This window comes from Paroedura picta, chromosome 5, assembly GCF_049243985.1.
Source record: "Paroedura picta isolate Pp20150507F chromosome 5, Ppicta_v3.0, whole genome shotgun sequence".
NCBI lineage: Eukaryota > Metazoa > Chordata > Lepidosauria > Squamata > Gekkonidae > Paroedura > Paroedura picta.
Window position 1 is genome coordinate 97,371,558 of NC_135373.1, and position 24,348 is coordinate 97,395,905.

Below are 24,348 nucleotides of genomic sequence, written 5' to 3' on the forward strand. Positions count from 1 at the left end.
AGACATTGAAGTTTAAGTTTTCTATAGCTGTACATAGTAAAAAAATTCAAATGATTGTGTATTGAATGTATTGACTATATAATGTGCATAAAATGGTAATTGTCATTTATTTATATATTTTTACAGGTTATCCAGAGGTTTCTTGAAGAAAAGTTTAGTGCCCTGCAATGTGCAGTCTTTGATAAAACACTAGCAGATCTGAAAACTAGAGTAGATAAGATCGAATGTAGCAAGAGACATAAAACTGTCCTTAATGAACTACAGGTATGTGGGCACGTGTCTCCTTTTAACTTTCCCTCATTATGTGTGTGTCCCTTTTTCTTTCATGCACATACTTTTTGTCCCTCAGAAATTATAATTTACAGATTGGCTGCTAGATTTGGCAAAAAAGAATCTAAGTGGTATTCATTAAGAGTCATGGGTCATCTCACTTCAGCATAACCAGTATTGATGGGAAATCTGCAAGAGAAGAGCAGGTAGTTTTTCATTTAGATAACTGGAAGGTACTAAAATGAAAGATAAAAGCTGCATTTAAATATTTAAAATATGGCCTTTTGTGTATGTTTAAGAGACTTGTATTTAATGACAGTGAAAGTGTTGTCTAATGCAATATTTATATTTATTTATTACTAACTTTTACTATTAGCTATGTTTCATGCTGAAATCTAGAGGTAGGACATAGTCGAGACACTAGAATGTATCCAAAATGAAATTCTCAAGGCGTTTTTAAATTGTCTTTGAGAATTCCAGTATCCTGTCTCAAGGACTATTTGATATTGTTGTCTACTGCTCTATGTTGTCAAAATATTTTGAAAGGCTTTTATTTGTTATTAACATTATTAGTCACAATGGATTGTCTGAAATGTATATAGCCCAGTTGGAGTAATAATATAAATTTCAAAAAGTGGGTAAATGGGTGGAAGGAACAATAGGCTGTGTCAGCAGTTTGCAATTCCATGTTTTCTCAATGGCTGTCATTAAAAATCTGATAATGACCTATAAATCTATCTATTGGGTAACACTTTGACCACTGGTTTTAAAAATGGCAAATCTCTTTTACACACAATAAAAACTGAGGTGTGCGAAAGTTGTTCTAGGCCATGGTTATATGTGAGGAGAGAAACAGTCTGCAGTTGATAATTTCAGAGGGTAGCTATGTTGATAGTTGATAATTTCAGAGGGTCTGCAGAAGAACAGTTAAATTCAAATCCAGTAAAATTTTAGAGACCAAGAAGATTGTCACAGAAGAAGGTTTCAAGAGCCAGAGCTCTCTTAGACAATATGCAGTGGGAAAGCTGTGGAGATGTTAGATGGCTGTTTGCTTTTTAGGGCACTAGGAATAATTACTTTTCTTTTTTATTAGGAAAATCTGTGCTGACTAATCATGCCTCTTAAAAGCCTTGCCAGTGGTGTAGTGCCATCATAATCATCATCATATAATAAAATGTGATGGGTACTTCTGACTATGTGCAGGCTCTCTGATTGGCCCTCAGGGGGATGGCCCCCCCCCAAGAGCCACTTAGAGGAGTTGGCCCACTATTAGGAAGTACTGGGAGGGCCTCCCTATTATTATGCCCGGCCTCCACACCAGTCCAGGAGCACCAGCAGGCTCTACTACGAAAGCCTGCCATTCTCGCCAGCTTCCACACAGGACAGGGAGTGCCAGCAGCCACAGATGCCCACAGTTCTAGCTGGCCTCTGCACGGAGCAAGGAACGCTCACCAACATACCTGCTTGTAGAGGGGGGGGGATGGCCTGCCCCATGCAACAAGAGCAGGAATGATGGAGGGTGCTCCTGCTGGCTCCTTGCCCCCTGCAGCAAGAGGTGGCAGGATGGGGGTGGGTCCTGCTGCCAGCTCCCAGCCTCCCATGGTGAGAGCTGGCGGGGGCTGCTGTCGCCCCTCCACCCCACTTGTAAAGTGGGCTTTACCCCTAGTATTACATACATTTTGCTGTTCTTTTGCATTTGACTGTGATAGTTTTGTAGAAGCCAGAGATCATGAGACAGCTTTACAAAAACTATTAAATGACTTTTGGAAACATATACTATCTGTTTGTAAATATGATATATGGATAATTGTAAATATGATTTTGCATACCTTTCTGTAAAGGGAGGAGTTCTATGTTTATTACAGAGTTTTTAAACTATTTTGTTGATATAGCAAACTACCCAAGTTATAATACACTGAATAAATCTGGCATTAAGATAAATTTATGTATTTTATTCACCTCTCTTTCCAAGGCTAAGATTGCAAGACTGACAAAACGTTTTGGAGCAGCTAGAGAGGATTTGAAAAAAAGATCTGAAGTAAGGCTATAGCTTTATTTTATTTTTTGTTTACTGTTCAGAGCAAAATAACTACTTGGACCTTACTGGAATTAAATCAGTCCTCTTTGATTTTCAAAAATCCATAGAATTGTTGGAAATAATTTAATTATAGTTTAGGATGAAATTAGAGGAAGGAAATGCTCTGTTAACGGTGTCAAGGGGAGATTATCTTTTCGAAATTTAGAGCAGATAAGAATATCTATATTGAAGCTTAGGGTCTTCTCTAGCTGTGGCCTGATTAAAAATTTAGTTGTCACTAGGTGATCTCTGATAATTTGCATATTTCAGCAACAGTATAATATGCATCCTTACTTGTTTGTTTATTACATTTATATACTGCCCTCCTCTAAGACTCAGGGTAGTTACATTTAGAGCATGAGGGGGCATGTTGATGCTATATATTTCCACAATTTCCTTTGGATTATTGCAGGTGTCTTATGAGAGCAGAGATTTCATTTTTAAAAACATCATGACATGTGACCTATGAACTATAGGTTCCTCACGTACATCGAAGAGCAACACTTAAGATAAAAGGATTTCTTTCTTACTGTTTGAAATAGAAAGAAGTAGTGGCCTTTGTAATGTTTATTTCTCCAAATTATTGCAAAGTTTGGAGGAGGGCAGTATTACTAATGCAGCATTACAAATCACAGCCGTGGTGGTTAATTTACCATTAACTTATATTGGGATCCCAGATGCATCAAGTAGAACTATGCTAAGTTTTTGAAGGGGGAAAGTAAAGTATGCTTGGTGAATAGCACAAACATGTATGAACATGACTTTTAGGCTGTAGGTCTCACATTGGCTTGTGTTACTTTACAGAATCCACAAAGCACACCTCAGTCCCCAGGAAAAGCTGTGGTTGACACAGGCAGTACTAACAGTGTGGCTTATAGGTAAGATTTGATATTATAATCCTGCCTATAAACAACCTTGTTTGTTGTGCATTTTTCTCTCTGAGGAATTAAAGAAATTGCTTCAGACTTCTCTGGTAAAAGTTGCTCTACTAGTCATGTACCAAAGTCACAACAGAAGGGAATGTCTGTTTTCATTCACCTGCCAAGTGACCACTGAGCAGCCTTTTCTAGAACCAGTCAGGTTATGGCATAGTCAGGAATGACTATTAAATCATTCTCTCTGCTCTGTTCAAAGAACAGTCTATCCAAGCATGTCAGTAATGGGCAAACCTCTCAGAACCAAGCATGGTCCACTAATATGGCTACTAAATTCTCCCAAATTAATAGGGACTACAGCACTTGCCAGAGAAGTTTCTGAATACAGAAGTCAAACTACTTTAGTTATAGAAGAATGGGAGATTTCAAATTATGAAGTCAAAAGGTGCGGATTCTTGCGGAATGACTTTGCTAATCCACTAGTCAAACCAGTTGGCGCTGGAGATTTCAGATAACAACAGTGGGGTTAAACAATGGGTAACACAATTTAGTTCAAAAGGGATTTAAAAGATCTGTCATAGAGGAAGGGGAGGCAAGATGAATTTTGTATTTAAGAAGATGGAGGAAAGGGCCTCTCCATTTTCCAACAAAAACATTAATGGTTATGCCAAAAAGTTTTATTCTCTCCCCAGGACCGCACATTCCAGTGGGGGATGCTGCAGTCAATCATAATCTTAGGTAAGATTATGCCCCAGCCAAGAGACAAGTCAACTGTGTGACACAGATTGATTGTAAGAGTAGGCTGACTCTTCAGAATTCATTAGAATCATAGAATCATAGAGTTGGAAGGGACCTCATGGGTCATCTAGTCCAACCCCCTGCACTATGCAGGACACTCACATCACAATCGCTCATCTACTGTACCTGCCATCCCTTTGCCTTCACAGAATCAGCCTCTCCGTCAGATGGCTATCTAGTCTCTGTTTAAAAATTTCCAAAGATGGAGAACCCACCACCTCCCGAGAAAGTCTGTTCCACTGAGAAACCGCTCTAACTGTCAGGGACTTCTTCTGGATGTTTAGAAGGAATTTCTTTTTAATTAATTTCATCCCATTAGTTCTGGTCTGTCCCTCTCGAGCAAGAGAGAACAATTCTGCTCCATCCTCCATATGGCACCCTTTTAAATACTTGAAAATGCTTATCAGATCCCCTCTCTAGGCTAAACAGACCAAGTTCCCCAACCTTTCTTCATACATCTTGGTCTCCAAACCGCTCACCATCTTTGTTGCCCTCCTCTGGTCACGTTCTAGTTTGTCAACATCCCTCTTCAATTGGGGTGACCAAAACTGAACATATTAGGTGGCAGCATGTGCTAATAGTGGTTCTGCAGCAGCTTCTGTACTGCATGAATGTATAGTGGTTCTCAAGGGTGCGAAAGGGGTCCCCCTTTTTGGCTGATTTGCATTTTCTGAAGCTTTAATCAAGGACAGTTGCATCTTCATTTCTAATCTACCACAGTCTGACTCGAATACTAAACAATAGATACCCCCCCCCAATCCATTTGGGCAGTGTCCTTCTTTGGAGTCAGATTCTTTTGGGTCAGATGCCAGCCTGCAAAGATGTGGAGCCCACTGCTTCTATGCTCAAAGCTTATGAGGTGTCAACAAGCCAAACCACAGCATTGGTTGACTGGAGCTCAGAGCTATCTATCTAGTTCTGGTTCCTTTTCTGTCTCTGACAAAGGTGTATGAGTCAGATCAGACATGGCTGCCAAAGTGAGTAGAGAGATCATTATCAAACTCTTCTGTGAACTGGCTGAGCTGCTGTCAACTGAACCAGGTTGAGTGGTCATTGAAGCTAATGGTCTTCATAGAGACAGCATATTGTTTTGGAACTCTTCATCTCTTACGTAGAAAGAGTTTTTCACTCTGAATGCTGAGAAACAGAGTAGGTGAATGCTGTTATAATTCCACTGGGTAAAGTTTTTTCTCCCTTATATCTCCTGCCAAGAGTTGTCAGTAAACTGAGGGAGTTATCTCTGTGACTTTTCACTGCTTCAGGAGTCTTTGGGTCAGATCAGTTGTATTTTTAGTCTTATTTATTTAAAGCTTTAATTAGCTGTTTCTTCCTTGTGGAACTTGGTAGCTTGTTATCTATCTATCTATCTATCTATCTATCTATCTATCTATCTATCTATCTATCTATCTATCTATCTATCCATCCTAATCTAATCTAATCTAATCTAATATTAATAAAACAGTAAAGAACACATACACCACAATTTAAAATCTCCAATTAGTTCTGCCAATTTATTTATTTATTTATTTACTGTATTTCTATACTGCCCTCCCCGAAGGCTCAGGGCGGTTTACAGGAAAAAACAAAATAGTACAGGTAAATAAAAACTAAATTAAACAAATGCAGTACTAAGTAATTATCTTCAACAGTTCAAAGATGGAAGATGAGTGGGCTTCCGTTGGGTAATTGCTCCATAATGGGCTGCCACTAAAAAGTCCATCTCTCATATGTCTACCAGATGAGCTTCTTTGGTTGGTGGAACGGTCAGGAGGTCATCTCCCTGTGATCTCCAGAGCTTTGATAGCTGGCTGACACACATGAAAAATACCATAAAACCGTAAAGTATTAGATCAGCCATATAAAGGCAAGCCATTAGAGATAGCATAAAACAACCACTTAGCACCTTAAAATACCTTAGACGAGAAGCAAACCTCATTTCTGAAGGATTCTGAGCAAGGCTTAGGAGGCAGATATTAACTGGATGGCCACACAGTATGAAAGGAGGAAGTTTTTTCAAGGTTGACTCAAGTAAGTTTATATAAATCTCATAAGGATAATCTGGTGCTAAGAACTGACCTCACCTTTATGCTCAAAATTAACTGTTTATAGTGCACAAGAAAATTGTGCCATTGTGTCCTAAATCATACCATCAAAGAAGAAAACATGGTATACTCTGGATTTTTTTTTTTTACTATTACAACACATACACTTGGTGAACAAAGGAATTCAAGTCTGAATCTGTATGTGGCTTTTCATCCTACCATCAAAGGAAAAAAGATACCAGAAGAGTACATTTACTTAGCTTATAAGGTTTGAAATAAAGAAGTTTATTTACTTCATTTATGCCCCTTTTCCCCAGTCAGGATACAAAGTAATTTATGTAATTCTTCTCTATTTTATTCTCACAACAACCCTGAGAGTTAAGCTTCCATGGAAGAATGGGAATCTGAACCTGTATCTCTCAGATCCTAGTCTGACGTAAACCAGTACACTGCGCTATACTGGCTTTCTGTATCTTCATTCATCTGACAAAATAGATATCTAACGTGGTTGTCGTGTATAGGGTGCTTCATAGAGGATTTCAACAGATCCTGTAACTCTTATTCCAGCAATAAATTCTTCCCTAGATAGTTTTTTGAAGTCGTGTCAATTAAGGATGCCCTCTCCAATGAGCAGGAATAAAATTGTGTCTTGTCATAGAAGGCATATTTACCTCATCTCAAGAGGAAGGTACCTGATCTGCTGACTTTTCTTTCTGTGATTATGATTATATCACAGTTTTTTTCACCCTCTTACTTGCGCTATCTGTAAATAACCTTAGATAAGCTGAGTTAGCTTATAGCTAGGAATATAGTTCCTAAGAATATAGAAGGTTTCAGCTGTGGAATCTTTCAAACTGACGAGGGAGTGAGCATGGAGACAAAGAGCTGCATCTTTGTCCTTACCTCCAAAGCTGATGAGAGAAACACCCAGCAATCAAGGGTGCCTTCTATACCTCCAGTGCAGACATACTAAGTCTGATGATCTGTTATTTTCAAAGCCAGGAATAGTTCCTGTACTGTATTTTTAGGAATTCAGGACTCCTTGTTGTATATAAATATGGTGAATGTAGCACTCTGATGACATATGACTGTGGAATAAGTTTTTTTCTGGTTACTGCAGCTCTTCACTTGGTACTGCTAATGCAAATCTTTATTCCATAGAAATGCTGGCACAGTGAGACAGATGCTAGAGTCCAAGAGAAATACAGGTGACAGCACACCAACTCCTTTTCAGACATCTGTGAATACAGGTAAAGACTCCTTTCCACCAAAGTACTGTATCTTTTTCCTGTACACATGTGTGTATTCGTTTTTAAAGCAAAATATTTTGTTATTGTCAAGTAGTAGCTTTATGCACATAAGAGGTCAGGCTCTTGCTCTTCCATTGAAACTGGGGGTATGCATTCAGCTAAATCAAACCAAAAGAAAAACCATCCCCCAAAAAACCAACCCTTGTCTGTATTTGTCAGTATTTTCTAAGATGAATACAGATTAGATAATCTGTTTTGGCTACTGATATAGTTTAACTGAATAAAAGTGATTTCTTTTCTGGCTTTTATTTGGGAATAGCAGCTATACTGATCACCTCTCAGCTCCGCATGCAGGTGCAGAGAAATCCCCCAGTTCCATACAGATCTCAGACAGTTTCTGCTGCATGGCAGTTTAAAGTGACCAAATGTGAGGGCAGTATGCTATTTGGCAATTGCACAAGCACAGCTTGGTGTAGTGGCTAGGAGTGCGGACTTCTAATCTGGTGAGCCGGGTTTGATTTCACGCTCCCCCACATGCAGCCAGCTGGATGACCTTGGGCTTGCTGCAGCACTGATAAGGCTGTTCTGACCAAGCAGTAATATCAAGGCTCTCTCAGCCTTGCAGGGTTAGCTCTAATTAGTACATGCATGGGGGACCACCAAGAAAGTCCAGAATTGCATTGGAGAGTCAGGCAATGGCAAATCACCTATGAACATCCTTTCCTTTGAAAAAACAGTGGGGTCACCCTAAGACAGCACTTCCCACCACCAATAGAGCAAAAAGAATATGGGAGTGTACCTATGCAGACGCCTTCTACAATTTACTACTGGAATTTGGGATCTTTTTGTTGCTCAGCCATTGTAGTGAACATAAATTATTTGTCTTCTGTTACATAGTGCTATACTTTTGTTCGTCTGAATTCCTCTCCCTCCTTTCTTCCAGGCTTACATAACCATGTGTTTGAGGACTGGCCCAGATTGGGGGTGTAACATTTTATTTAAAATAAATTATTAAGAGTTTTTTAAAAGAAAAAAGAAAAATTCTAGGATTTGATTATATTTGATATTAATTAATGAATTGTTAGACAATTGTAACACAATTATTAGACAATTGTTTGAATTAACTAAAAGGGCAAGGTGATCTATAACTGAATTTATTATTACACGATGCTTGTAATCTAATGTCAGCTAAACTTCGACATTTTGCAATATCACCAAGAAAGAAGAGTCTAACTGATTTACTATCTCATTGGAGATAGAGAAAAGGGGGGGGGGGGAGACTACCAGGAAACTAGGTGAAGAGGCACCAGATGATGAAAAAGATCAAACTGACCTTTCGTAGAATTTGAAGTTCTCGAGGCTCAAAACAGGAGAAGGAACTTAAGATTAAGAGGCCTATTGGAAGATTTTGGCAAACAAAATCTTCATCAGGAATCACAGACTTAGTCCAAGATTATCTTTCAGAAGAAGAAATTCGAATTGACAAGGCCTATAGAATCTATTCCAAAGATGCAGTACATAATAAATTGCGAAGAGACATGCTGGTAAACTTTGATAGTAAGCTGATAAGAGATTCTATTCTACAGAAGAATTGTTCAGAACCAAAGAACAAGTTAAAATATTTCAAGACCTCCCAAACGACATTCTTTGTAAGAGACCGCAGTTTCATTTCCTACAACAAAAGCTTATTCAGAAAGAGATCAGATACTACTGGAGAATCCCTTCTGCTCTTGAAGTTCTATTACCAGGAAGATGGCGAATCATTAAAACTCTTGAGCAAGTCCAGGAATTAGCAGACCAACTTTCGAAAGAACCATCAGAACAAGACCCAAAACCACTCCCAGATCGACCTGTCCCACCAGGCCAACCAAATCCAGGTCCATCAACTCTGGGATAGTGGAACATGGAGAAACTGAAGGTTTTTTCAGTTAATATTAATGGATTGAATGCACCATCAAAGAGATTTAAGTTTTTAAATCAGCTGACAAAAACCCAAGCAGATATTATATGTTTGCAGGAAACTCATATCAAACAACATGAAAAAATATTACAGTAAGAAATTGGGAAGAGTTTTTGTGGCATCAGCAGAAGATTAAAAGAGGAGTGGTGGTTTATTTAGTAAATCTGACTCTCAATGCAGAAATCCTGATTTAAGATCAATATGGTCTATTTAATATGCTTAAACTTCAACTACCAGAAGGTGGGAAGTGGTTGTAATAAACATATAAGTGCCAAATACCGCAAAAGAACAATTCTATCTAGTCCAACCCCCTGCTCAATGCCGGATCATCAAAGCATCCTAAAGCATCCAAAAAAAGTGTGTATCCAACCTTTGCTTGAAGACTGCCAGTGAGAGGCAGCAGTGCTAGATCCATTATGGGATAAATCTTATTTAAAAACTAGTAAGAAAGCCCATTTTATATGGAAATAAAATGGGCGCTAGAATGGCTCACACTCCCCCTGGGCGACTCAGAAAGGGTTCGGTGTGGGTGGGAAGGCAGGCGGAATACAGGCATGGACCGGGCTAGTGGCGCAGCGGGTCTGGGGCAGCCGAGTGGGGTGGAACCCACGTGGGGCAGGCTCCTCGCATGTGTCCGTCAGCACCGGCGGCGTGAAGAGGTGAGGAGTGGTCTTTGAGCGCCGGTTCGGGCGGCCATTTTGTCCTGGGCTGCCATTAAAGGCTGTGCTCTGAGCTGCCGCTAGAGCGGCGGGGTGGGGAAGGGCTTCCGTGCGCAGCAATGTAGAGGCCGACGAATCGGCAGGCCACCATGTCCCGCGTGCCGGCAGCCTGACACGTCGGAGGCGCTTCGCGCCTCCCGACGCATCAGGCCGCCGGCAAGGGAGCAACTGCGAGCCACGCTGCACACAGCTCGCCATTGCTCCCTTGGCGGCAGGGCAGGAATCCGAGAGGCCAATCAGCAGGCGCTTTGCGCCTGCCAATTGGCCCTGCCGATGGTCTGTCCGGAGGAAGGGGCCAATCGGCACCCTTCCTGATCCCGGACAGAGCCCGCCCTAACTCCTCCCCCCAAGCCCTTACGGCTCTATTTAGTCCACAGCGCCCGCAGCACCGCGGGCGGGGTTAGGATGGGTGCGAAACTACTAAAGAAGGCATTATATTATCTCTAACAGATGGGTTTTGGTAATCACCTTTAAAGCCATACGCGGTCTGGGCCCAGTGTATCTGAGAGACCGCCTCCCTGCCTATACCCCCACAAGAGCTCTATGCTCCGCCAACTCCAACTGGCTACAGATCCCTGGCCCTAAAGAGGCACGTTGGGCCTCAACAAGGGTCCACCTGGTGGAATGAGCTCCCGGAAGAGATCAGGACCCTGCCGGAACTTCCACAATTCCGCAGGGCCTGCAAAAAGCTCTTCCACCAGGCATTTGGTGGGGCCGACTGAGCCATAACACCTACAGGTGCCCCCCAGACTGAGGGAACGAACCGACTGAGGGATTGTCAAGTTATTGTTGAAGTGCCGTTCTAATTGTTCCAGTTGATATGTTGTTGTTATTGTTATACTGTCATATTGATTTTGTTATTGATTGTTATAGTGTTCTATGTGAATGTTCAAAAATGTTTTATGTAAACCGCCCAGAGCCGTAGGGAAGGATGGTATAAAAATTGGATGGATGGATGGATGGATGGATGGATGGATGGATGGATGGATGGATGGATGGATGGATGGATGGATGGATGGATGGATGGATGGATGGATGGATGGATGGATGGATGGATGGATGGATGGATGGATGGATGGATGGATGGATAGATAGATAGATAGATAGATATTTGGAGAGAGCTGAATCCAAAAAAGTGTAAATATACCTTTTTTTAAAAAAAGGTATAAATCATATTCCAGAGTTGATCAGTGTTGGTTATCAAGAAGTTTAATGCTAAAGGTGATTAATGTGGAAATACTCCCTAATACATTTGCAGATCACAATCCTTCTGCAGTAGTGTTAAATTATCACAGACTGGGATAAAGAAGATGGAGGATGAATGACTATATTTTGAACGATAAAACCAATTTAGAAAAATGCCAAGCAGGCCTTTAATAGTTTTAACAAATTCATAACACTCCAAATGTTAAGGTCTCAACCATATGGGAACCATATGGGAAGCCAGTAAAGCCTTTGTTCAAGAGATATTAATCCAGTATAACTCCTCTGTGAACAACAAGAGAAAGGAGTTAAAAGAGACTTTTCCTCAACTCCAAGAACTGGAAGGTCAACATCAAAAGCTTCCCACAGAGCAATTGTGGACACAAATAAAGACCCTCAAACTTAAAAGTGACTTCTTAGAAACAGAAAAAATCAGTTAAAACTAGATTTTTTAAAGCAAGAAAACTTTAAAATGCAGACAAACCAAGGAGATGGCTGGTGTAGACTACGGAAAAAATCTTTCAAGAAATCTATAACTTGTTTAAAGTACAATGGCTTGCGGTGCCAGACTGATAAGGATATCCAACTCTGTCTTACAGAATATTTTTTTAAAATATATTATCTAAAAGACAAAGGTGAAGGTATAGAGCCTGAGATGGAATACCTGAGAAGTATTCCTATAAAAAAATTGCTTTCCAGAGCATTGACACATCTTAAATCAAAGAGTAATAATACAAGTAGTGAATAATGCAGTTCTGACAATGAAATCAGGAAAGGCTCCTGGCCTAAGCAGATTATTATAAGAAGAAGATGATTCGTATTTTTACCATTCCATTGCAACAACTTATCAATGAAATCATGGGTAACCCAGAACAACCCTTTCCACAAACATGGGAACAAGTTTCTATAACGATAAATAAAGAAGGCTCTGGTCCTCTCACTCCATATTTATATAGGCAAATTTTCCTTTTAAATGTAATTACAAAATTTTTGCAAGTGTGTGTGTGTGTGTTAGCAGAATTTTTATTTTATTTTCCAAAATTAAAGATGAAACGGTACGAATAATCTACATTATTAATACAGAAAAAGATAGGTTACGCTATTGATTTGATACACTTAATTCCCCATTTCAGTCCCCTTTTAGATTATTTTCTTAAGTAATTCAGATAAGGGCCCCATTGTTCTTGAAAGGCCTCTTCTGTTCTTCCATTAACTATCAGTGTCAGTTTGGCCATCTTGGCAAAGTCAGCTAGTTTGTTCAACCAGTCTTCTATCAAAGGTAGTTCTTGCGTTTTCTATTTCTTGGCCAATTCTAGTCTTGCTGCCGTCGTCGTGTAGAAGAATAAACTTTGTGTGTGAGTTGGTAGGCACTGCGGAGGTATACTTAGTAACATAGATTCAGCTTTCATAGGAAATCTAAGACCCCACATTTTCTGCACAATGGTGTGTATTTTTGCCCAGAACTTGTAAACTTTTTCACATCTCCACCACATATGAAAGAAAGAACCTAGTTTATCATCACATTTCAAGCATTTGTTATCACAATTTTTAGCAATTTTGGCGATCACTTTTGGTGTCACATACCACCTGTAAAACATTTTATACCAATTTTCTTTAAGTATTTGACTATTAGTATACTTAGGTACTCTAGACTAGCAGTCCCCAACCTGTGGGCCTCGGACCACATGTGGTCCTTCGACTAATTGGGGGTGGGCCCCGAAGGACACCTTCTCCCCCCCCCCAGCCCTTTACTTCATCCCCCCAGCCCTTTACAACATACTTCATTGTTGTGGCATGTCTGTATCTTGTTTTGAAGGGATGTTTAAACATTACCATAGCGATCAGAGAGCGCTAGGGCAGTGGTTGAGAGTAGAGAAGTAAACTACCCCCCCCACCAGGCCTCAGTAAAAGGCGTTGAGTGGTCCCCGGCGTTGAGTGGTCCCCGGTGATAAAAAGGTTGGGGACCACTGTTCTAGACCATGCTATTTCCCATTGTTCCATTGTCACATTTGTCTCAATATTTTGCATCCATTTAATCATACATGGCTTAACCCGTTCCGTTTCCGTCTCATACCTTAATAGCAGTTTATATATTTGGCCCTGCAAGTGAGGTTTGTCTTGGATTACCAAGTTTTCAAATTCTGGTATTGGAGCCTCTAGATTTAACAGTTGCTGAAACTCTGCTTTAAATCTAGATAATAATTGGTTGTACTCTAACCATTGAATTTCTACTCCTTTCTTTATTGTTTGCATATCCTTAAACATGCTGGTTTTTAATATTAAGTCTTTGTACTGGAAACAAGTCAGCCTTTTCTGTTGAGCTTTGCCAAAATATGCTTCGATTGGCGATTTCAGTATTGATGGTGCTGGAGATAGTCTTTTATTGTATCTTGACCATACGTTCAAAAGTCCACTAATCCAGGTGTTTGATACTGCTTTTTGTTTTTGTTTTCCTGCCGGCCATAGTCTTTCATGAAAGCTGTTACCTATGGTTTTTCTTTCAAATACCAGTTCTCTTGAATGCGGTTCCCGTACCCAGTCCACTATGTATGTAAGTGCTGCTGCATCTTTGTATAGTTTTAGAACACCTTGACCTCCTCTCTCCTTTGCATCTTGAAGTATTTTAAAAGCAACTCTTGGCCTTTTTCCACTCCAGATAAATTTATTGATCACTGATTGCCATTTTCTCAGCGTCTTCTCCTGGATCTCTATTGGTAACATTTGGAATAAAAAGTTAAATTTAGGCAACAAGTTCATCTTAACCGTGGCCATTTGAGCTGACCAGGACAATTTCAGGTCTTTCCATCTTTTAATATCCAGTTGCATAGTCTTCCATAGTCTTTCATAGTTCTCGTAAATCTTTGTCTAGGTAAATTCCAAGATATTTCATCCATTTGGGATTTATCTCACAGCCTGTTTTTCCTTTGATGTTTTGCACATCAAGATCTGTGATTCCCTGTAAGACAATTTTTGTTTTGTCCTTATTTATTTTATACCCTGAATAGTGACCAAAGTCTTTCAATAGCTCCAGGAGAGATGGGATTGACGCTTTTGGATTCACGGCGGTACAAACTATATCACCTGCATAACATTTCAATTTAAATTTCTGATCTTCGATTTTAATTCCCATAATCTCCTTTGTAGCTCTTATCTTGGTTGTCAGCATTTCTAATACCAAATTGAATAACAATGGAGACAGAGGACATCCTTGTCTGGTACCTTTGTCTATTTTAACGGATTGTTTTGTGAGCATTCAATTTATTAATATTCTAGCTTCTTGTTCCAAATATATTTGTCTGATAAGTTCCAGAAAGGTGCCGCCACAATCAGTTGCTTTCAATGTTTCGAACACAAAGTCCCAATTGACATTATCAAAAGCTTTCTCTGCATCCAGGAATATAAATGCAGCCTGTAACTTTTCTTTACGCACGTAGTCTGCCACATTCAAGACGAATCGTATGTTATTCCTCATTAGCCTTCTTGGCATAAATCCAGTTTAGTCTTCTTGTACAATGTCTCCAATACATTTGTACAATGTCAACAATACTAAAATATTGACAAAAAGACTAAGAGGTATATTGGTACATGCGGACCAAACGGGCTTCATGCCTAACTGGTACATGAAAAACTACATTCAGTATTATCTGTATTGTTTCTGTTCTGTTTTATGTGAATCACCCTGAGCCTTCGGGGAGGGTGGTATATAAATATGGATGGATGGATGGTTTTATTTGTCCTCTAGCCATTAGCAGTTCTTTATAAGTCAAGCAGTCTTTTCTTTTTTTGTGGGACACACACCAAAAAGAAGGGAAGAATATTGATTGTTTTGAATACTTACAAATAAAAGTGAAATGTTTGAGCTAAAAGGCAAAATAGGGACAAAGTAGAGATGTCAGAATCTGAATCCATTCTCTATCAAGCTATGCCCCACATACAAGGGCAAATATATAAACTTCTTTTAAAATATGAAACTGAAAATGAGCTTCTTAAAAAATGTATGTTGAGGTGGATGCAGAATTTAAATTATATTATTTTAATGAGTGAGTAGACACAGCTTTGGGGAAAAACATAAAATTTACAAAATATGAAATGTTAAGAGAAAACTTGTATAAAATGTTTCACAGATTACCACCAAATATAATAAGTAGAATATCTAAACAAAAGTAATGAGTAGAATGTCTAATGAATTCTAGAATTCATTAATTTCATTTAAAAATCTAATCAGGCTAGATAATTAAAGTCATCACAGCACAACAGGCACTATCATCCACTGTTCATAAAAAATGCAAAAAACAAAAATTGAGTGTGTTTAAATCTATGTTGCAAACCTTGATAATCTTGATAAAATCAAAAAGATACCAAATAATCCCAAACCACCATGGACTAAAGTATATTATACTTCTATTTATAATCCACAGGAAACTCATGTTGTCATTGAAGAAAAGAGACAGTTGTATCCTGGCCTCTCTGGTTGTTTGTCTGCAATTCCTGGCAGTATCGATTTTCCCTTTTTAGATTATCTCTTAATATGATCTCCATGTTTTCAACAAGAAATTAAAGATGTTCAGGCCACAGTCACATGCCTTTGGGAACATGGTTTTGTAGTGAACCTATAGAAGAGCAACATGGTCCCCCACAGACGGTTCTCCATATGGATGTTGTTATAGATACTGTTATGGACAAGCTCTTTCTGTCCCCACTCATAAAGCAGAAGATAAAATCAGCGGTTCAACAAGTGCAGTTGCAAAACCAATTGTATATGATATTCCTGCCAGTCTTATGGGAATGTTTGTTTCATGTCAGGATGTGCTCATTTGGGTGTGTTTCCATGCTCGGCCTCTACTGAGGTTTCTGAGTCCCTATCAAAGCACCATATCAAGGTGGATGCCAAAGAAAGCCTAATTGTTGGTTTACAGTTGGTCTATCTGAAGCAGTGGTCCCCAACCCCCAGTTTGGGGACTGGGACCGGTCCGTAGATCAGTCGGTATTGGGCCGGGGCTCCTCCTTGTCCTCTTCCCCGGCTGCTGCCTCGGGGGCTGCCCTGCCTCTCTGCCACCGGCTCACCTTTGGTGCTCTCCAGTGGTCTCCATGGCTGGGGCTCCAACTCGGCGTTGCACTGCACATCTGCTGCTGGCAGCGCCCCCCAGCGAGCAGCAGGAAGTCAGGGGCACCAGCAGGAAAGCAAGCGGAGCAAGGGCCCAGGCGGCAGTGATGTCCCTCAGAAAAAGACTACCCCCCCCCCAGGCCTCAGTAAAATTGTCAAGCGTTGACCAGTTCCCGGTGATAAAAAGGTTGGGGACCACTGATCTGAAGGATGTATATTTTCATATATCTATTCATCCTGTGGGTAGAAAGTTCTTGCATTCCTGAGTGTTTCAGTAAAATGTGCTCTCCTTTGGATTAGCTAACACCCCAAGGTTTTAACAAAATATTTTGCCTCAATAGTGGCTCACTTATTGCTGATGGAATGTAATTTTTTTCCCCTTTGTAGATGATTGGCTATTAGTAGCTGATTCAGAGCAGTGTTTAGTGAGACACTCAAACCCAATCCTGACAACCTGCACAGAGATAGGACTATTAATTGGGAGAAATCCATATTGATAACTTCTCAGAGTGCTCATTTCATTGGAATGCACTTAGATTCTATACAATTTAAGGGGGGGGGGGGGAGATCAGGTTGCTTTCAATTTAAGGCAGTCCTATTAATGACCTCCAAAAACATCCTATCATTGATAGCCTTATGCAGTTCTTGCAAACTGGATCCTATAACTTCCTTTATTGATTCAATCTGTCTCATGTTGGGTTTTCCTTTTGGATCTCATGTTGGGGCTTCAGCTTTTCCTAGTATTACTGTCTTTTCTAGTGATATTTCTCTTCTCATGATGTATGACCAAGTACAGTAGCCTCACTTTCATCATTTTAGCTTATATGTGGAATTAAGGTTTGATCTGATGTAGAACTCACTTTTTTGTCTTTTTGGCAGTTATGGTATCTGTAAAACTCCTTCAACGCCATGTTTTAAATGAGCCAATTTTCTTTCTGTCAGGTTTTTCATCATCCATCTTTCCCATCTATACATATTAATGGGGAATACCATATCTTAATCTTGATTGCCAGTGACACATCCTTAAACTTAAGGAGTTTTCCTTGATCCTTAATGGCTGCCCCTCCAAATTTCAATTTGCTTCTGATTATTTATTTGCAATCTCCGTTTTAATTGGTGATCAAGCCGAAGAATAGAGAATCTTTAACAATTTCATTTTCCTCATTGTCAAACTTATAAAGCTGTATAATTCCTTAATTGTCTTTACATCTGCCTATTTGATGTTCAGCTGTAATACTGCTTTGATGCTTTCTGCTAGAAATATGGTGTCTTCTACGTATCTCAAATTGTTCAGATGTTCCATCCGCCATTTTCTACTCCTCCATCTGAACCTAATCCAGTTTTCTTTATTATATGTTCTGTATATAGATTGAACATATGGGGAGAGAAAATGCATCCTTAATTCTCACCTTTACTAATTGTAAGCTATTCTGTTTTTGTTCCATCCTTAAAGTAACCATAGTATAGGTTACATATCATCAAAATAATCATAAATTGGGGCACAAACATTTCATTTTAAAGCCATTAAACAGCTGTTCATGATGCATATGGTTGAATGCTTTGCTGTAATCTATCAAACACAAACTGATTTTCTTCTGAAATTCTCCAGCATGCTTTAGGAACCAGTGGAAATTTGCAGTATAGTCTCTAGTGCCTCTTTGGAATCCCAGTTGAATTTCTGGCATTTCTTGTTCCATATATGATGAGGGTCTCTTATAAAATTTTGAGCCTAATACTTGCAAGGGAAATTAATGCAATGGTCTGGTAGTTGCTGCAATCTTCAATGTCTCCTTTTTTGGATCTGGACTGTCAATTGACATTTTGAGTCTGAGCCTTTGTTTCATTTTCCATATTTGTTGACATTCTTTTAAAGTATTTTGATTAACTCATATTCTGTAGCTTGAAAGTTCTGATATTTCTTCTACTCCTGGAAATTTGTTTTCCCCCAGTTGCTCTCTGTTCAGCTTTTGTTTCACTATCTAAAACTGCAGAATCTTCAAAACATTCAGCTTAGAAGGCATATCAACCTTCTTTGTCTTCTGTACATTTTTTCTGCATTTTGTTTCCATCTATATTTTGTCTTGTATCAGTTAATGTATTTCCATATTACTCTTTCAGCACCCCTAGCTATGATTTGAATTTCCCTTTGAGTTCTTGGATCTTGTGAATCTTCTACCTTGTTCTTCCTTATTTTTTGTTTCTTTACACTGAGTTCTTTTTTTCTTTATGTGCACATTGCATTAAGAATTCTGATTCGATTTCTGTCATCTTTTCCTTTTGTTCCTCATTAGTGCTTAGCAGTTTTAAGAATCCTCAGTTGTCCATCATTTCTTTTGACTATAGGAATAGGCTTTGCGTAGTTTTCCTTAAAATATTCTGATTTCAACCCATAGTTTTTATGGTTCACATTCAGCTGAACCTAGTAATGCAAATATGTTCATTATATGGCTTTTAAAATCTTTTGGAATGTTGTTTAGATTATACTTTGTTTCTTTCATCCTTATTATAATCTTTATTAATTCGTTGTCCCACAAATTTGCATCTTGTCTTGTTTTAAAAGAGAAAATAGCATTTCTTCACATTATAGTTTTAATTATGTAATCTATTAAATTTCTGTATTGGCCATCTGGTGACATCCTTGCATACAATTGTCTGTTCAGTTTCTTTAAAGTGTTTGTTTGTAGTGCACAAATTGTTGGCATCACAAAATTCTGAGTTGCTCTCCAGCGACTTTTCATAATCCTAGTTTTCTGACTATATTTGATTCTGCTTTGCTTCCTACTTTTTGTGTTCTAGTCACTTATGATTATCAATGTTTCTTGTTTAAGTGTATAACAAATTTCTTTGATACTTTCACAAAAGCTTTGAATTTCTTCCTCTTCACCATCTGTTGTTGGGACTGGTGTAATGGTTATGTTGATAGGCTTTCCATGAAGTCTGACTCATATTATTCAGTTTGTTAATGCTTGTGCTCCATCTTACCTAATTGTTGGAACAACACTGTTGATTTTGAATATGTCATTTTTAGAATAAAACACTTTGCAATTTTCTCACTGAAAATGTCCTAATCCACTCTGGTTCGCTCACTCCCAGAATTACAATGTTTAAATAAACCATATCTCGTTTTACAATTTTGAGTTTACCTTGGTACATACCATATTTGCTGGCGTATAAGACGACCCCTCAACATTTCCACTCAAAATATATAGTTTGTTACATTACATTACAGTACTATGGGCCACTATGGGCAGCTATGACTATCCCAGCTGAAGTGCACCCGGCGTACAGGACGACCCCACCACTTGGAAGCATGTTTTTCAGAGGGGAAAAGTAGTCTTATACGCCAGCAAATACTGTAACTATTGCATTCTGTGTTCCTATTATATGTGTCATACAGCTTTGGACTTTATTTTGCATCAGTTCACAGTGTTGACGATATATCCTTTTAGCTATAATCCCATTACATCACTAAGAACAATGCTATTTGTAATTGTTGTCTTCTCTTCCCAAGTAGCTAACTGTCAGATCCTGTCTTCTTGTTATATATCTTCTTTCAATTTAGATTGTCTAATCATGGGGTTTTTGAACTATGAGAAGTGGTTTACCATTGTCGTCTACTGGCTACCACTAACAAGGGTTTGCTCAACTGTTGCTGCCATTGTCTATGAAGGTGACAGTTCAAGAAGTCTTCTGCCCCCATCACCATTAGAACTATCAGTTTTCTTCTGCTGATGGAACTACTGATTTCTAAATCAATCCTTATTCAGTTCTAAACAAAGTATGTATCCCAACCACTTGCACTCCCCTCCCCCTGTCAATTCTAGACGAAGGTAATCCAACCAATCTAAATCACTCAGCCAAACTCAATTCAGAAATCAAATTGAAAACATAACACATACCCACATAATAAAGGATGTTCCAACACTGGACTGAGCTCCTCTGAGATGTCATAAAGACCATCAGGGCAGACCGTAAAGGAAAGAACTGGTCCTGCCTCCAGTTCAGAACTGCTCCATTCCTTCAAGTAGAAAGCCAAGGTACAAATCTATACCCTAGAAAAATGGAAAGAGTAAGAGCCAACGCAAAAAACAAGAGGGGAATCAGGCCAAAAGACCAAACATGGATGACCTGATAAAACCAAGGAAAAAAGGGGGAGAAACAATAGTTGAGGGCCCAAAGTGGTGAGGGATCCTGATAATAAAGGGAAGTGGCAGAGATGATGGTGAGAGGAGGTACAACAATAGAAGGAGCACGAGATACAGTCATTCTCTAACCCCTTCTAACCTCCATCCCATCCTTCAGGTCACTGGGGTTGAGGCTAGGGTTCAAAAACGACCTCCAGCACTGATGTTGTGCAATGCCAGGTCATTACAAAAACAAAGCTGCAACTCTGCAAGTGTACAGTGTAGAGCACAGAGTCGACTTGGCATATGGGATGAAAACCTGGGTCAGGGATGCAGTAATAGTAATCCTTGCCGAACTAGCTCCTGCCAGGTTCTCCCATCTTCAATCAATCACGAACTGCAGGATAGGGACAAGGGGTGGCAATCTTAATCCAGAAGATTACTCCTTCAAAGCACTCCCTGAACCATCAATACAACAAATTGAATATGTCATCCTGGAGGGGGGGACACAACCAAATGCTTGGCCATCTGGGTGGTATACGGTGTGTCCAATGTACCAACAGATGTTCTGCTGTTCCTGCTGGAGGAGGTGGTGGCCTAGGCACTACAGTTCCCCAAACTACTAATCATGGGATACTTTAATGTACACACCAAACAGCCGGCCTGGTGTCAGCTGTGGAGAAACAAGGTCTCTCACAATTTGTCACCGGCCCTACTCAGGCAGATCACATCCTGGATCTCATTTTCAGTGCAGGGCTGGATGGGGAACTGATGGTGGCAAATACCATCCCATGGTCAGACCACTACAACCTCAAAGCCCAGCTGCGATTGCTACCTCCTCCTCTTGTGGATCCAATTGAATTACTGAATGCTCTGCGGGACTCAATAACTCCTGTCACTTTGAATGGATTGGTCAGCAACTGACATAACTGAATGCTGACAACCATTGACAAGATTGCTTCCCAATGTCCTCTTCGCCCCTGTCCCAAGTGCCCCTGATATATGGAGGAGCTTCGTGAGAAGAAACAGGAACTGAAACTAGAGCAAGTCTGGAGGAAGACTCGCGATGAAGCATCGAGAACATCTTATAGAATGCTTGTGAAAGCCTATGAGATGGTGATGAAATCAGTAAAGTGCAGCTTTTACTCAATTTATATCGCATCCACGAACTCACACCAAGCACAATTGTTTAAGGTAGTCCGGTCACTCACTACCCTGGAGGAAAGGCACCAACCCCAGTCAAAGAAAATGAAATCAGAGAACTCATTTCCAAACTCCAACATGGCAAGGCGCCCGGCTCTGATAGTCTTCCGCCAGAAATCTTTCAAAAATTTACCAAAAATATACCACCCCAAAATTTATTGGGCCCCTCTCTTTGCTTCTCTTTTTACCCAAATAAATTCCAGTGGTTCCATTCCTGCCTCCTGGAAAGAAGCGGTAGTCATCCCGATTTTCAAAAATGGTGACCCAAACCTCCCAGCCAACTACAGACCTATCAGTCTCCTTTCTGTCCCTGGAAAAATCTATGCCAGCCACCTTAATCCCGATTAGTGAAGTGATCAGCTACCGGGGGGGGGGGCTAGAACAGATCGGTTTTATGACGGGAAAGTCACGCCCTAACCCTTTACCATCTTGCAGCAAAATATACCCATCCCAAATAGGGCAAGCTCTATACCGCCTTTCTCGATCTGCAAGCCGTTTTTGATTCCATCCCTAGAACTCGATTATAGAAAAAATTATCTGATACGGGAATGGATTCTCGACTTTTGTATCTTATTCGTAACCTTCACACAAATACTGACTGCTAAATCCGTGATGCTCGGGATGGGAAACTTTCTGACAGAATGTTTGCCAATAAAGGTGTTAAATAGGGCTGTGTTTTATCCCCATATCTATTCAACCTATATGTATTCAATCTGGCTGAAAATGTTACAGGAATCTGCTGCCACGCTCCAACACTGGGAAGCTCTCCAGTTCCCCTTTTCTTGTACGCGGATGACTTTCTTGTACCAAGGTTGGCCTAAAAACCCTTCTCCAAGTCTTCTCATGCAATCAAAATCAATTCTGGATCAACTTCACCAACTCTAAAATAGTTTTATTCTCTAAATCCAGAAAGCTCACCAATTGGAAAATAAATGAACATTTCATTGAGCAAGTACACCACTTTAAATACTTAGGAGTCCATTTCTACGACTCTCTGAAATGGACCCTACATTGGAACCAAATATCAACATGCACAAATTTCAAGGCAAATGCAATAGCTAGATTCGATTTTTCTAAGGGAGGTCAAAACCTCCCTGCCGCTATTAAGATTTTTCAAACTATGCTGATTCCAAAATTTTTCTGCCTGAACTTTAGAGCCCAAGCTGGGAGCCTAGTCCACCTTATGCTGTCTGATAAGTTTCTATCACCCTGGTTCGTGAAGATTAACACCAAACTAAAGTCTATAAGCCTGTTTATTGAGCTCTTGGAAAACCTTGAAGAGAACCAAGTTTACAATATCATCAGGCAATGAATTCTGGATATTGACTATCAGAACACTATCGCTGGAGCACACAGAACATGCTCTCCCATATTTTTTGAAATCTACCCCCCAGTAAGGAGGATCCTGGAGTACTTTACATCTTTTAAATTGCCTTCCCTGAAGCGATTTTTTATGCTAGCAAGGCTAAACCAACAGCAGTGACTCCTGCCAACAGCAGGTTGATACGCTAAAATCCGATATGCTAACAGACTCTGCCCATGTCCTGCAAAGAAACCTGAGTCAGTGGAACACGTTCTGCTCTTTTGTGAGCAACATAACTATCTCAGAGAACAGCTCATATACCCTCTCATTGGGGGTGAGCAAGATTCACAGTCCTGCTATGATAGTGCACTTTTCTTTTATTGGATCATAACCCTAAAGTAACTGAAAGCATTGCAAAATTCCTCCACGGGATTTCCCCCAAGTGGTCTGGGATCTGAATCACCGTGTCTTTTATATAGATATTTTGTTATGTTTATGCCAATAAAGGTATTTGAATTTGAGAGGCACCAAAACAATAGTCAATCAGAAATCAGCTTTAAGGCATTTGCGAGCTACTTTGTGGATAAAATCTGGACATTCCACTGTGACCTTCCACCAACCTTGGATACAGAAAACAAACTGAAGGACCCTTGACCACCTTTGGAGGGAACATTGAACGACTTCAGGCAGGTCACGCTGACTGAAGTGGACAGAACTCTAGCTTCAGTAAGCCAGACCACATGCCCACCCTAGCCCTCATGGGTACTCAAAACAGCTGACGCAAGTATAGGACCCCCCCCCCCCCGAAGATAATCAACCTCTCTCAACAGGAACGTTCCCGGAGAGGCTAAAGGAATTTCTGGAGGGGCTAAAGGAGGCTGTTGCTCCTAGGATGGGGATCCATGGGAACCTGCTAACTGCCGACCCATCTTGTACCTAGTGGGGAAAATGATAGAACAATCTGCCACGGACCAAATGTCAGCATTCCTGGACAAAGCTTCAGTCATAGATCCATCCAGTCAAGTTTCTGGCTTGGTCATGGAGTGGAAACAATAGTGTTCACCCTGACAGATGACCTCCACCGCCAGCTGGGCTGAGGTGGGTCAGCACTGCTTGTATTACTTGACCTTACAGCAATGTTTGATCTAGTCGATCATGAGCTCCTAGCTTGCCGCCTCGCCAACACCAGGATATGATAAAATGGAGTTATAATAACTTCAGTGCAGGCACATGGTTTTCTGCTTATTCAGAACTCTGAGAACAGTACCTTTAAAAAAGGGTAACATGCCTTTTATTCTCTTATACTTTATAAATACAGATTGAAAATATGTTTTAAAGCTGAAACAGTGTTGTTAGTGGTTATTTTGAGAAGAAGAAGAAAAAGAGTTGGTTCTCTTTTCGGGATGCTGTAACCCGCCAC

The 24,348-nt window shown here is 40.0% G+C and overlaps 1 protein-coding gene and 1 long non-coding RNA gene across 7 annotated transcripts in view; one reads left to right on the plus strand and one right to left on the minus strand.

Annotated features, from left to right (window-relative positions):
* Window positions 1-24,348, plus strand: part of ATF7IP (activating transcription factor 7 interacting protein) — a 126,168-nt gene that overhangs the window by 81,758 nt on the left and 20,062 nt on the right. For all 6 annotated transcript variants that reach the window (XM_077339273.1, XM_077339275.1, XM_077339276.1 and 3 more), the window contains 4 exons: window positions 127-264; window positions 2,243-2,308; window positions 3,152-3,225; window positions 7,224-7,312. In XM_077339273.1, the coding sequence (XP_077195388.1) occupies window positions 127-264; window positions 2,243-2,308; window positions 3,152-3,225; window positions 7,224-7,312 (367 nt within the window). The remainder of the gene's footprint in view (window positions 1-126; window positions 265-2,242; window positions 2,309-3,151; window positions 3,226-7,223; window positions 7,313-24,348) is intronic.
* Window positions 1-24,348, minus strand: part of LOC143838245 (uncharacterized) — a 50,704-nt gene that overhangs the window by 21,048 nt on the left and 5,308 nt on the right. The window lies entirely within an intron of this gene.